Source organism: Nyctereutes procyonoides, unplaced genomic scaffold (genome assembly GCF_905146905.1).
Source record: "Nyctereutes procyonoides isolate TBG_1078 unplaced genomic scaffold, NYPRO_anot_genome, whole genome shotgun sequence".
NCBI lineage: Eukaryota > Metazoa > Chordata > Mammalia > Carnivora > Canidae > Nyctereutes > Nyctereutes procyonoides.
In genome coordinates, this window is record NW_026575118.1 from 535,521 (window position 1) to 550,029 (window position 14,509).

The 14,509-nt window shown below is 38.9% G+C and overlaps 1 protein-coding gene across 5 annotated transcripts in view; it reads right to left on the reverse strand.

Annotated features, from left to right (window-relative positions):
• Positions 1–283: 283 nt before the first annotated feature.
• SLC16A12 (solute carrier family 16 member 12) overlaps positions 284–14,509 on the reverse strand; it is a 78,850-nt gene continuing 64,624 nt past the window's right edge. For 4 of the 5 annotated variants that reach the window (XM_055334447.1, XM_055334445.1, XM_055334446.1 and 1 more), the window contains 5 exons: positions 14,280–14,383; positions 10,728–10,871; positions 8,365–8,944; positions 6,118–6,377; positions 284–3,063 (listed from right to left, as the gene is read on the reverse strand). In XM_055334447.1, coding sequence (XP_055190422.1) covers positions 2,789–3,063; positions 6,118–6,377; positions 8,365–8,944; positions 10,728–10,871; positions 14,280–14,383 — 1,363 coding nt within the window. In that variant the 3' untranslated portion in view covers positions 284–2,788. The remainder of the gene's footprint in view (positions 3,064–6,117; positions 6,378–8,364; positions 8,945–10,727; positions 10,872–14,279; positions 14,384–14,509) is intronic. The other variant, XM_055334449.1, reaches the window with a different exon arrangement.

Sequence of the window (14,509 nt, forward strand, 5' to 3'; positions counted from 1 at the left end):
AAGAGGGCCTGTTTTCAAATGGCTTTTTGAATCCACGTAAGAAGAAAACCCAAGTAGACGCAAAGGGAAGAAGGCAGGTTCCAGCATCAGATTGCTTCCTAGCTTGACAGGATTTCACTGAAACCAGAGAAATGCAGTGGCCACTTGGTGTCCCAGTTTGCACATGTATCAAATGACAATAATCTAGGTAATTATGGGCATTAAATAAGACAATGCATAGGAAGTACTTAGTACAGTAGCTAATACATTGGAAGTACTCAATAAACGGGGTTTGGCTTTTGGAAAATTATTTGATTATTTACACATCTTTATATGCCAGCTACATTTTAGCAATCCAGACAAGCCCAGTCACCATTCAATATAAATCCCTTGTACAGGGAAAAGATTTTTTTCCAAACACAAATATAAACTCATTTTATTTTGCTTTTGAAATAAGAAAATATTAGCATAAATATCTGATTTATTAGTAGAATCACAATCTGGAAAAAAAAGGCCCAATGGTACAATGTATCTATAGAAGTTAGTTTCTTTGCTTTTCTAGTCAATTTCAAAGTAGAGTTTACAGTGATAAAAAGTAATATTTAGATGTAGAATCATTGCACCATAATTTTATTCTTGATCCCACAAAACATCATTTCCACAAATCCCTCCCTTTTGAAATAAACAGTATAGGCACATGGAACCTTAAAAGTAAAATCTTGTGGAGTTGACAACAGTAGACTCTAAGATCTACATTTCCCTTGCTGGTTTTCTAAAAATGCTCCTCCAAAAGGGAAAATAAGATATAAATTTATGCATGTATAAAGTAAAAATATCTGAAATTATCTTATACAAATTTTTTAAAGCTCTGGTTTCTATACTCATTTTTCATGAATACTTATAATACTTTTAGAGAAATTATATTGCAGAGCTGGATAAACAAAATTTTACTGTGATCACTAGGAAAAATATATATATAAGAATATTTATAACTATATTTAAAAAATCCTTAGGCTTGAAGATTCAAGAAATGACATTTAGTGTAAAGTGCTGTTCCAAACACACGTAAGTTCACTGTAACTGACTTTTTACAGATATTTCCCAAATATTGTTTTTAAATTGAAAATGACAAAGTAAATGGGTTCAAAACGAAAGTCTAAGTAAAAGATAACAGGCAACATTCAAATTTATCTTTGGAAAACAACTATGAAATATTACAGCTTTTTTACCATTCAATCAAGTCAGCATTTCATTCTGAAAGCAATATATTAATATGTAATTTTATGAAATAATCCAGTAATAGGCAAAAACTCTTGTTGAACATGCTTAGCCCACCTAGGATCTTCCTCAGCGCTGGCAGGGAATTTGTGAAGCTTCTTCAGGGACAAATTATTTCTTTGGGGTTCAGATTTTAAATTTTTCAACAATTAAAATCCCCTTCCAATTATGCAACTTGCTCCTCATTTACAGGTATATTATGATTTGGGGATTCAGCACTATCATCTGTGGATATAAAATGGCTGACGACCAGCTGAAGGATCTGGCCTTTCCCTTCTTTCCCACATCCTCCCTCTGAAAAGTCAGAGATTATCCCAAACTATCAGAAAACAGAGTACTTAAGAATGAGTTAACTATTCCAATCCAATGAGTGAAGGTATGTGAAAGAGTTCTATGAACTGTAAAGTATCACTTTACAAGGCCACTGCCTTCTCAACCTTCTCTTCCCTCTCCCCTGACCAAAGCTCTAATTAAGGAGTACTGTGATGCTGAGCTTAACCCCTGAAGCCTTCTCATTCAACTGAAGAGGCCCATCAAGTTTCTAATGATTCTCGATAAGGAGATAAAGGGCTGTGGACATTGGAACAAGCAAGCATTAGCACAGGGAAAAGGAATCTCACCTTTAGACTATCTCTAGAACAATATTTTTCAGGCTAACCTCCCAAGGTCTGTTTTGGGTAATGATGAACCTAAATGTCTGATCTGAAAAGAAAACTCTCATCAGAGACCTGCTGATCCAAGAATTCAGTTCCTGCCCAGTTGGAATACTGCCCACATTTTTCAGTTCCTAGCAGGAATGTGTGCGCAATTCAAATAAAAGCTTTGTTTCTAAAGAAAAAAAGGGGAAGCGTTGGTGTTCACATTTCAGGTAGGATTTAGAAATAACCTTGTGATTTCTTGGTGTGTTCTGTTAAATTCAGTATTATATGTGATAGTAACAGAGGTGAGTGCCTGGTCAGAAGTCAGGGCTCAGTCATAGGAAGAAAGCTTGTGGTGGAGGTGGAAGGTGAAGATGCCAAACCTTCCTCATAATGGGGTCTCTCACTAGGGCTTTAGACAGGGTTGTTGAAGAATGCTTTAGATTCTTCAAAAGGCAGTGATTAATACAGACCCTTTTCTCCATAAAGTAAAGCATAAAGTAAGCAAACCTCCATGTCATTGTTTCTGTTTACATTCTGAGGGAGTAAGATGGAGGCACAGAGAGTTTGCGACAAAGCTTCCCAAGTCTGCCTTTGTCATATTTTGAAATTACCCCTAATACAGCTAATTATAGCAGCTACATCCTAACATTCCCCATGGAGTGATGCTCATTGCTTGAAAGATAGGAGTTCAATTGTGAGTACAAATGCTAAATGAGGAAACTCTGAGCCACTCCAACTTGCTTTGTGATTTGCTATTTTCCCCTATAAACATGTTAATAAAACAATAATAATAATTTCCTTGGAAGGCAATGCTTCTGCCAAAGTTAAATGCTTCAGAGACATGTACAATCTAGTGGTCCCACCTCTCTCAGCCCTGAAGATTCCCAGGCTCAAGGCCATTGGTCATGTGGGGTTGTAACCGACAGAGCTAGAGCCACAGACTGCTCATCTTTGTGATCTAACTCTCTTGCTACAGAATAAGCCACCGATCCATTGGTCCAGAGCTGCAGCTTCGGATCAGATTCTTTGGCAAGGAACCGCAGCTGGGTTTTTTTCATCTTCTTTACAAGTCTAGCAAAGCCAAGCAACACAGAACTAAATATCATTGAAAATCCACAGAGAAGAAATGCTGCAGTGTAGCTGCCAGTTGTATCGACAAGCCATCCTGTAACAAGCAACAGCAAAATTACATTGTTGAGTTGAAAATCCAGTTGTTTACCTACTCCCAAATCTAATAATTTCTAAGGATATGACGATAGATTGCTATCATCACCGTTATAATTTTGACACAAAAAGCATATCTAAAAATATTGTGCAGCAATTGAAAAGTGCATTCTGTTTTCTAGGAAACTCCTAAAATGTACTGTTGTTCTGTAAAGTACTTGGAAGAGTGTCTCATTCTCAATAATCACACAATATATATTATTTTTAATATGGTAGAAAAGATAAAAATGGTGTCACTCAAAATATTGATATTGAGATCATTTATGTCTGCTGAGAGAATATAATAGTACTGAACGTTAGTAATATTCCCAGTACCCACATACTGTCTATCATGAGTAACATAACATGCCTTTGGATGAAGCCGAATCCAAATTTTCCATTAGATCCAGTCATTGTACCCTATGCAGTTTGAAAATCAGAACTTTGGGCCATTGTAGAAGTTGTCAATGCAGACTTCATCAGGTATCATTCTACAATCATGGCTTTTTTTTCCTCTTTATTTCTTCTTGCAACAAATGAATCTCAATATTTTTTCCAGCTCTAAATTTTGAGGAGTATCAGGGCATATGATAAAATATGGGCCAGAATGATCAGAGAATCAATAGAGTCAAATTAGACCTCGGCAGGCAATTATTTTGTGATTAAAAAGTTTTTTTTAAAAAAAACTCCTTTAAATTGGGGTGCCTGGGTGGCTCAGTTGGCTGAACATCCAACTCTTGGTTTCAGCTCAGGTTATGATCTCAGGATCATGGGGTCAAGTCCTATACTGGGCTCCACAGTCAGTAAGGAGTCTGCTTGAAGATTCTCTTCCTCCCACCCCCATCTTTTTCTAAAATAAATAAAAAAAATCTTTTAAAAAGTTCCTCTAAACTTAAATACACAGTAAAAATATATGATTTTTCCTTTCACCCACTTCAACTCATTAATTAAAAATGGTATGTAGAAGTTGTTATAAGCCTCACAAAGTTTCTTGCAATCCAAACTACTCTCAAATATTTTAGTTACTGTGTGATTTACTTATGTACTTCTGTAGCACCAAACAGAAATGATTGAGTAGAGAGTTGTCATTTTAAAGGTGACTAAATAAGAGAAGTATTACAGTAAGAACTTAAACCCTAATCCTTTGATGCCTGGCAACGAGTAGGACGTCTGATTTGCCAAATGAAGGCCATGGATTGAAAAAAGATCTAGAAATCCCAATTCCATAATGCACTGTCACTTTTTAACAGAATTACACTGCTCCTAAAGGTTGGTAAACACAAAAATTGGCTATTGAGGGAGGATGTGGGGACATTTGGGGGGCATTTCCTAAACGCATAGTCCTATATCACAGAATTTAAACTGACCAGGATTTTTAATCTGTAGCCATTAAGCAGTTTCCCTTAGTTTGCTGATTTAGCAATCACTGAGGTTTGGAAATAATTCTAAATTGTTTATTCATAATAGCAGCTAAAGCGGAAATCCTGCCTTCTTCAAAAATTCCCTTCCTTTCTTCTAAGCAAATTTTGGCTCATTTCTTTTTTGCCTGTCTTCAGGGATCTTCACTCTCTTGGCTTTAGTTCAGGCAGGTAATAATCAGAACCAATTATCCTCAATCTTTTTTTTCAAGATTTTAGTTATTTATTCATGAGAGACACACAGAGAGAGAGAGAGAAGCAGAGACACAGGCAGAGGGAGAAGCAGGCTCCCTGTAGGGAGCCCAATGCGGGACTCGAACCTGGGACTCTGGGGTCACGCCCTGAGCTGATGGGAGACGCTCAACCACTGAGCCCCCCAGGCATCGCCAATTATTCTTAGTCTTTAGTGTGCATGAGCATCATAAGAAAGCTCGTTGAGAATATAGATTCCTGGAAAGATTCAGATCACAATGGAGGATCAAGGAATCTGTATTTTGTAGCAAGGGCTCCAGGAGATTCTGACGTGATGGGTGGGTGGGTGGTCCTATGACTTCATTTTGAGAGACACTGGTCTGGACCACATACTCTACGAAGGAAGGAGGGACTTTGACCTGTTTGCTGCTCTAGTAGCACCAAAAGCAATGCTAGTGTACACAAGCAATAAATATTTGTCAAGTTACTTGTTTAACCACACTAAATTTCGATAGCATTTGACAGTTTACAAAACATTCTAGATGCTCTTTATCTGATGATCTCCAAAATTCTAAATCTAAATCTGGCCTCCCTCTAAAGCTCAGATTTCATCCTCACACAGCAATGTTGGACATTTTATTGGGTATTTCAGATTTCTGAATCTCTCTAAACTTTTAATTCATTATTTTTTCTGGCAAAGCCACTTTTTCTAACTTCCTTCTTGCTTTCAACCATGCCATTCTTTTCTAGCTTATCTTTGAGTTTTCCCCTCCTTCACCCTCACATGCTAAATTCAGTTGATATTTTTTTCCAAAACTTCCTCCTCACCCCCAGAGCTCTCTTTCATTTTTGCTGCCACGGCCCTAGTTCAGGACTTTATCAATTTGCTTCTGAACTATTAGAATAGAATCCTAACTGCTTCTCCCCTAAAGCACCAGATAGATTGCTAGGTCACGTTTTCTAAAATAGACTCTTTACCATATTACCCTTTTGCACAAAAACTATAATATTATCCATAGTCTCTGAAGAATTTAGGGAACTTTTAGCTCCTTTGGCTGGCACTCAAGGCACACTACTATGACAGAGTCACTTACCATTTCAGCCTCACTGCCCAGTATCCCCAAGTGGGACCCTGTACTCCCTCTAGACTTCCCTCTGAATGTGCCTAACTTACTTATAAATCTGAACAGCTGCTCCATTCCATTGCTCCCATCATTAGTGTGGAATGGAATCAGGACCTTAATTTTGGATTTCTTCTTTCCAAGTAGGTTAAGGTCCCCACTCAATTGGAAGAAAATTATCTCAACTTAACTTCCAATCATCACTGTCTATGTGTGAGTTCACTGTTTTTTCACATCAGTGTAGCAAAGAGAAGAGGTGCTTGGGGGATCTCTCTGGAAACTTACCTGCAATAGGTGGACTCACCAAGTATGGCACTGCATGAAGGAAGTATACTACACCGAGTGCTGATGACAAAGAAGTGGTCCCTACTATTTCTGCAGTCACTACTGGGATCAGAGTCACGTAGGCACCATCAAAGTAGCCAAAGGTACAAGAGAAAGGCACGAGCAGGGGAAGACTTTGAAGCATTGGGAGGCAGAGATAGCAGAGCCCATCTAGTCCCACGGCAAAGAGGTAGCAGACATACTGGTAATTCTTCAGGCACCTGTAGATTTGAAGATCAAGAATGAGTGCTGTATGCACAGGTTCTATCAAAGAGCTTTAGAACCATGGCCATGCAGCAGTAAGCACTGCAGTTATTCATAGAGAATAACTTCCCATGGTGTGTTATCTATGTTGTCTGCTTATCTTTCTTTTGGTATATGAAAACACAATTCATCTTCCCAGGAAACATGGTGTGGCAGAAAATAATATATGCTCTGAAGTTAGAAAGATGGAAGTTTGAATCCAGTTCTATCACCTGCTAACTGCTTGACTCTAATCTCAATTTCTTTAGCTATAAAATGGGAAGTTTATCTATCTCATAGGGTTACCCTGAGGATAGTTGTAAAATAACATGTAGAGTATCAGGAGACTAATATTTTCTAGCATTCTATCATATTATATGCTTTCATATAGGACATCCACTAGTGTCTGGCACATTACATATGCTCAAAAACCCAAGTTATACAAGGGAGAAGCTAGAATATGAAGACATTAAAATTATTTGCCAGGGATTCTGAAGGTCTTGTACTAGGACTAAGTCTTATTTTGATCCTTCTCAGTGGCACTTGCATTCCACTTTTCCTCTATATCTCCAAACTCATGACTGATACCAAATGGCATTGATACCATCACTATTTTAAAGACTCAGTAAAATATCAGCACTGTTAAAAAATAACTAAAAGCACAACACATCACTATTTCAAAGACTCAGCAAATATCAGTAGTTAGTACTTTACAAACATTTTTTTCAACCCACTGTCCCCTTTGGGCCTCACAGAATGCTAAGAGGTTAATAGAAAAATATTGCATTGGCCTGTTTTATAGATGATGACCCTTGAGGATCTGAGAGTTAGTGATTTTCCTTAGGTCACAGGGATAATAAGGGACAGAGCCAGCACAAGAATTTAGGTCTTGAACATCTCCAACTAGAGATACCTCTATCAAACCTACACTGGGCTGTTGTTGAGTTGATTGTCAAGATAGATACCTCTGCTCTCCCCTCTTTTCCTTAACCATTACATTTTTTGGAATGAATTTTAAATATTATATTCATAGCACTGGTGAATGGCAGTTGAACCCTGATTAATTACCAAAGACATAATATGTGAGAAGCCACAGGATGATTGCTCTCCCAGGTCATAGCTCAAGTGTGAAGAGTCCATCATTGATGAGAAGATGAGTACCTCGCTCTCTTCAATTCTAACAGATAAGCATTAGCTGAAGAAACTACTTGGCAGATTTCTGACAACTCTGATTTCTAAGCCTAAAATGATAATGAAATAAGTATTTGCTATTTGTATTGACAAACAGAAATATGTGCCTATAGATTATATATAGTTATTGCATCTGATCTTCCTGCCTGGACTGAATTCTGCTCCTCTCTCCATTGCCAGACAGTCTCTGGGGTCATTAAAAAATAACTAAAAGCACAACACCCAGCCTGAACACTGACTTGAGTTGGGATGGAGATAAATCTGTCACCAGGACTTGTAGTTAACACAGGTTTCTGCAACTTAGACCCACTCACTATCCTAAACCATCTAAAACAGAGGCTGGCAAACTATGGCCAAATCCAGCCCACCACCTGTTTTTGCACTATCTGTGCGGTAAGAATGTTTTTCTACTTTCAAGTCATTGGTTAAAGAAATCAAAAGAACATTATGTTGATATGTAAAAATTATATGAGAAATTAAGATTTCAGTATCCATAAGTCCACTGGCACATAGCCATTTGTTCCCATATTGTCTACAGCTGGTTTGCGCTGCAACAGCAGAGTTGAATAATTGTGATCATATGACTCACAGAGCCAAAAATGTTTACTAGCTATCCCTTTATAGGAAAAGTTTGCCAACCTCTCACTAGAAAAACCAGCAATTGAATTGAAAACAGGATTCAGACACAGGTTTTCTACAGGGTAAGAGGACAAGGGGAACTCAAAACTCAAAGTCCCCTGGTAGGGAACCAAGTGTGGTTTCAATGACTTTTACCTTCTGTCAGTTAGCCATCCAAATGTGATATTGCCAACAATGTCAATCACCCCAAGTATGGACATAAGGAAAGCAGCTTGCTGGTGACTCACTCCGACACTCAGAGCATAAGGTACCAAGTACACGAAGAGAGGACTGCAGCCGTAAGCCATAAACAGAACAGAGATGGCTAACACGACAAAGTCTGACATCAGTAAAAAACTGTATTCCTGCTGCAAAGAGCAACAAAGGCAGGTCTGCCCCCATTTTTTAGTCCAAGTGGAGCAGAGAGATACTCGCTTAAAGTCTTGTTTCTCCGTTCTACAGACGTGATTCTGCTCTGGAGTTGTCTGGTCTTCTTTCAGAGTAATAGGCCGCATCAAGGCACCGCAAACACAGAGATTCAAAACGAAGCCCCCAAGAATGAGTAATGCTCCCCGCCAGGAAAACTGTTCAATTAGGAGTTGAACCACAGGAGCCAATATGAAGGTGCCAATGCCACTTCCCGACATGGCAATCCCATAAGCGAGAGCTTTCCGTCTGCTGAAATACTTGCCAACCATGGCAATAGCTGGAGAGTAACACAGTGCAAATCCAAGACCTAAAGAGAGAGAGAGGTCTATGAGTGCCACCATCAACAACCAATGAAAGAAAACCTCTCAGAATACATTTATTTGGATAAAGGAGAATCTGGCCTTTTGTCAAACCCTTTTAAAACTATTTCCTCACCAAGCTGAAGCTGTCTTCCCCACCGGCCACCCAGTTTGGAGAGTACAGCATATGTATGACTTTCCCCTTGGGAAGAAAATCTTAAAAAATAGGACTTCTTAAAATGAAATGTAGAACTTAGAAACTATTACACAAACTGAATTTGAATTAACAAGAAAATCAGGATAATGCTGACCTAACAAACTTATTCTCCCCATTAACACTCTTTTTATCATAAATTATCCAGAGAATTACCTCAACTCTTCACTGCCCATGAAAACACAACTCTGCGGGCACCTGGTGGCTCAGTGGTTGAGCACCTGCCTTTGGCTCAGCGCGTGATTCTGGGGTCCTGGGATTGAGTTCCCCATCAGGCTCCCCAGGGGGAGCCTGCTTCTCCCTCTGCCTATGTCTATGCCTCTCTCTGTGTTTCTCATGAATAAATAAATAAAATCTTTAAAAAAAAAAAGGAAAAGAAAGAAAACAGAACTCGGATAATCTGGACCACCCTGGAATTTGGATTTAAATAGCATACATGAAAGTTCCATGAAAATTCCAGAGCAATTTCACATAACTGGGAAACTTTATGTCAACTTTATATATGAACATAGAACCTGAAAATATTTCTTAAAGTCAGCAGAAAGCCTCTTAAAAATTTTCAGCTCTTATTCCTGTTAAGTCAAGAAAATCTGAAGGGTGTAAAACCTGGAATTCATGGCATCAAAATGGAAAAACAGAACCATCATCAGCTCCTGTTTCCATCTGTACTGCAGGGTGACCAATGATCCTGATTTGCCTGGACTGATGGGTTTCCCAGATGTGAGATTTTGGGTGCTAAGACCAGGATGCTCCTCGGGAAACTGAAATAACTAGACACCCTAGCAGGTGGGCCCTTTGAGTGACATGGGACAGATACCTTTTTTTTTTTTTAGCTGATAGAGCTAGATTTATAAAATCACTATGAGATTATGTCCTTTATTGGCCAGATCATGATGCTAACCCTATGCACAGTACCCAGACTATGAGTGCTACTACACATCCCTCTGAGTGATGGGGCAAATTGCCACTCCAGTGCTACCAACCAATCCCACCTTGATGCTAAGTAGCCTCCTTAGGTGTGATTTATGGAATGTACATAGGTGACTTCTCTTCCTACAGGGTTCCCTATAATTTTCTAAAGTATACTTCCATAACATTGAGAGAGAATGTATAATATAAGAATATTCACAATAAGGGGCTTTCTTTTTTTAAATTAAACTCCCATTTACTGGACAATGATCTTCACTATAAAGCAGGGGCAACTCAGGTTGACCACAGGCAGTATTTTTATGTCTTGGCAAAAATGTTGGGAGAAAGATCATTGCTGAAAATTTATGTTATGCTGGCTAATATCTCATTGCTTCCGATACAGAATCGCAGCCATACACTATTGCCAAAGGGGAGGCCAGCAGTTACTTCTATCATATGGCTGAATTCAAGTGGTGATACATTTTCATTACAATAGTACAATCAATTGTATTTCTAGTTCTTTTAACTGATAGGTAGGTGGGCAGAAGAGAGATCAGCTAAATTATGCATCTAACAAGACGAATATTTTATGGATTATGGTTCTGTTGATGTGCTTGACAATACCTGAATGGGGAGGGGTGAGACAAAGTGGTACAAAGTGCCCTTACCTGTTAGAACTCCCAGAGTGAGGTAGAGATGCTTCAGACTGGTGGCAAATGAGCCCAGGATGAGACCAGTAGATGCAAGCAAGCCACCCAGCATGATTCCCACTTGACAGGATAAATGGTTACTGACAACACTCCCAAGTGGAGCTTCAAAAACAATAATAAATAGGTTCAACAGAAAAGCCTTGATGGCACTGTGAAACGGCTCTGGTGTTTTATTGGCCAAGCCAAGAATGACGGACCTTTATAGCATCAAGCCCATCCTACTCATTCTACAGATTTGGAAACTGAGGAGAGAGGAAACGACTTGTCCCTGGTCACACAGAGAACCTGTAGCAAAGCTAGACATAGGGTCGAGTCTGCTGACTTGCATTTCAGTAGCCCTTCCACTTCTCCATTCTATCATCTCAGGGCTTTATATGTTTCTCATAGTATTAATCATGTACCATTAGCAATAATTATGACCATTAGCTGGTGAGGAAGGAAATGAGCAACACCGTGTGGCCAGCAGGGTTAGGCAGGAAAGGCCAAGAAAAGCCCACAGACAAATTTCACAATCTGGTACTGTTTTCAGGCTCTAGGAAACCCTGTGGATGAGAAATCAAAACAAACGCTTCACATCCATGGTGACATTTTGGTGGGCCTCACTCTATTTGTGTCAGAATTGTGCCGACTTCCAGGTTATAGAGTATCAAATAAAGCGGAAAGTGACTGAGGAGAAATTGAAGTTTGGGGGAATATGACATGTCCAGGATCACCAAGAAGTACAGCTCGGAGCACCCGACACCAAGTGCAGGGTCATTTCACCCTTTTAACTCTGTCTCCTCCCAGACTGATGGCTAGGGAGATGGGTGAGGAAAGCATGTGGATTCTTTCTATGGAACAACTCATACTGATCCCAGTACTCCTAGTATCAAGATCAGAAGAGCAAGTTCTCTGGGTATTTGTGGAGTATAACTTCATATTGATCAGGCTGCACCTGGGGCCTGATTAAAAAATGTATGTGATACTTGCTATCAGGGAAATACACATGAAAACCACAATGAGATACCACCTTACACCAGTGAGAATGGGGAAAATTAACAAGGCAGGAAACAACAAATGTTGGAGAGGATGTGGAGAAAGGGGAACCCTCTTGCACTGTTGGTGGGAATGTGAACTGGTGCAGCCACTGTGTAGAGGGTCCTCAAAGAGTTAAAAATAGATCTGCCCTACAACCCAGCAATTGCACTGCTGGGGATTCACCCCAAAGATACAGATGCAGTGAAACGCTGGGACACTTGCACCCCAATGTTGATAGCAGTAATGTCCACAATAGCCAAACTGATGGACATTTTTGATGCCCATCGAAAGATGAATGGATAAAGATGACGTGGTATATGTATACAATGGAATATTAGCCATTAGAAACGACGAATACCCACCATTTGCTTCGACATGGATAGAACTGAAAGATATTATGCTGAGTGAAGTAAGTCAATCGGAGAAGGACAAACATTATATGGTTTCACTTATATGAAGAATATAAAAAATAGTGAAAGGGATTATAGGGGAAAGGAGAGAAAATGAGTGGGAAAAAAATCAGAGGGGGTGATAGAACATGAGAGACTCCTAACTCTGGGAAAAGAACAAGGGGTAGTGGAAAGGGAGGTGGGTGGGGGGATTAGGTGACTGGGTGACGGGCACTGAAGGGCCACGTGACAGGCTGAGCACTGGGTGTTATACTATATGTTGGCAAATCGAACTCCAATAAAAAAAAATAAATGAAACAAAAACAAAACCAAAAATGTACGTGATGAAACCAGTCATCAGCTTGATGTCTCCTGTCTAGTTAAAATAGTGGCTGGCTGTATATACAACCTCTCAAACACAGGAAGGAGCAAACCTCCTGAGAATATATCTAATTCTCCAGGCTGCTGTTATGGCTATCAGCAAGTGAGAAAATTTCGACCAAACTCAGTGAAAAATGTTTACTTCTCTGTTTATCATAGGGCACAATGCCCCTAGTGAGTGTCCTATATATGACTCTGCAGCCTCTTGTCCATCTCCTGAACTTAACTAATGTTGCCAGGTGAGCGAGCAAGTGGGCACATGGTAATTGGATACAGCAGGCCTGAAATCCTTGCATGGCCTCAAGTCTTCGAATTTAAAAATGCAACATCTAACATGACCCTGCTTTATCACACAGTCACCGTGATCATGTTGGTCACCGAAGGCCATTTATTCCTCTTCTGGGGATTACAAATATTCTCCAGAAGGTAACAGTAAGGGAAATGAGTCACCTGTGTCCTCTGAGAAAGATAAACATGGCTCACTCAGCATGCTCATACAAAGGCTGTGACTAATAATGTGACCCTGAAAACAAAGTGATTGTCTTATTGGTTTTAAAAAAATAGATTAGTGAACACAAAGCTATTTTTGATCCCATAAGACCTTCCAGTGTTATCAGGAGACAGAGTCAACTTAGCCTTCTCATGAAACTCGCTAAAACTGCTTTCAAATTCCTCCCAACAAAGGAAATACATTTCAGCACAATTCAATTGATTCCTGAGTATGTACATTTTTTTCTAAAAATAATATGAATCAGTATCTAGAATGAAGTTAGTTGAGGTTATTTACAAGTTATTGAATAATATGGTACTTCCCTTTTGCCACCAAAACATGGCTTGAAGAGATAAGTAGTTTTTTTTTTAATACTAAGGATTCATCTAAATAAAATAATTAAATGGAAATAAATAATTAAATAAAATGCAAACAGATCATTTCAATTTGACCCAATCTCAGAAACTCTCTAAGATATTAGTAACTTCAGTTTAAAATGTTCAAAAAGAAAAATCTCAAGGTTAGTTTTCTCAATTATATGATGGATTGAGAGATTCCACAAATTTTGATAATACTCTATATACTTTGTTTGTACCCTTGGGGTTCTTTGAATGAAATTATAGCCATGGTGAGTGTGCTTATCTCATGACTACACCGTCCTATCCTTCCCTCATACTTTTTCTAAGAATAAAGATTTATGCATGAAAAATGAAATCCATGAGCCAAATTTTGAACCTCTGAGAAGGGAACAGAATGAAAACAAGTCTTGATATGTGATGCACATATTGTTGGCACTTGTTTAAGGAGATTGTATAGAAATGGCTCAGAGTGCTATCCAATGACTGCTTACATGCCTGGAGAATGAGGCGACCATAGCATTTAGAAGAGAGAAGCCCTGCATGTACTGTATGGTTACCTGTTTCCCAAATCAGGAGGAGTCCTGTGATGCCCAGCATCCTATCTCATTATGGGAGAACCAAATAATATGTATCTTTTTCAGAGTATTAACTACCTATTCCACCTGCCCTCAGCCAACATCATTAATTCCAAGAGCATGTCTGGTTGGGTTTGCTGAAAGTAGGATTGGTCTTTTCTTCTTACATAGTCTTAGCCAATTTTTAGCAAAGATCTGCTCTTCAGAAAAAAATGGATAAACAAAAGCAGTAGAAGACCATTGTTGTGTATAGTTCAAGATTATCCAGTAACTATCTATCCCTGGTAAGTTATACTCACCACAGAGCATGGTCACACAATCTACAATGGAATGGATCCAAGCTGTTTGTGCATAATCCTGAGTGAAGTACGACTGGAACTCCACAAAAAAAATTGAAATACATCTGAAAAATACAGTGCAAGCATTTTTTTATTATTATTATTATTATTATTTTAATGAATGAACATGGATCTAAACCACAGCTTGAAATTCTGGTTCAGCTGTTTGAATCTCCATAGGCTTTAACTGG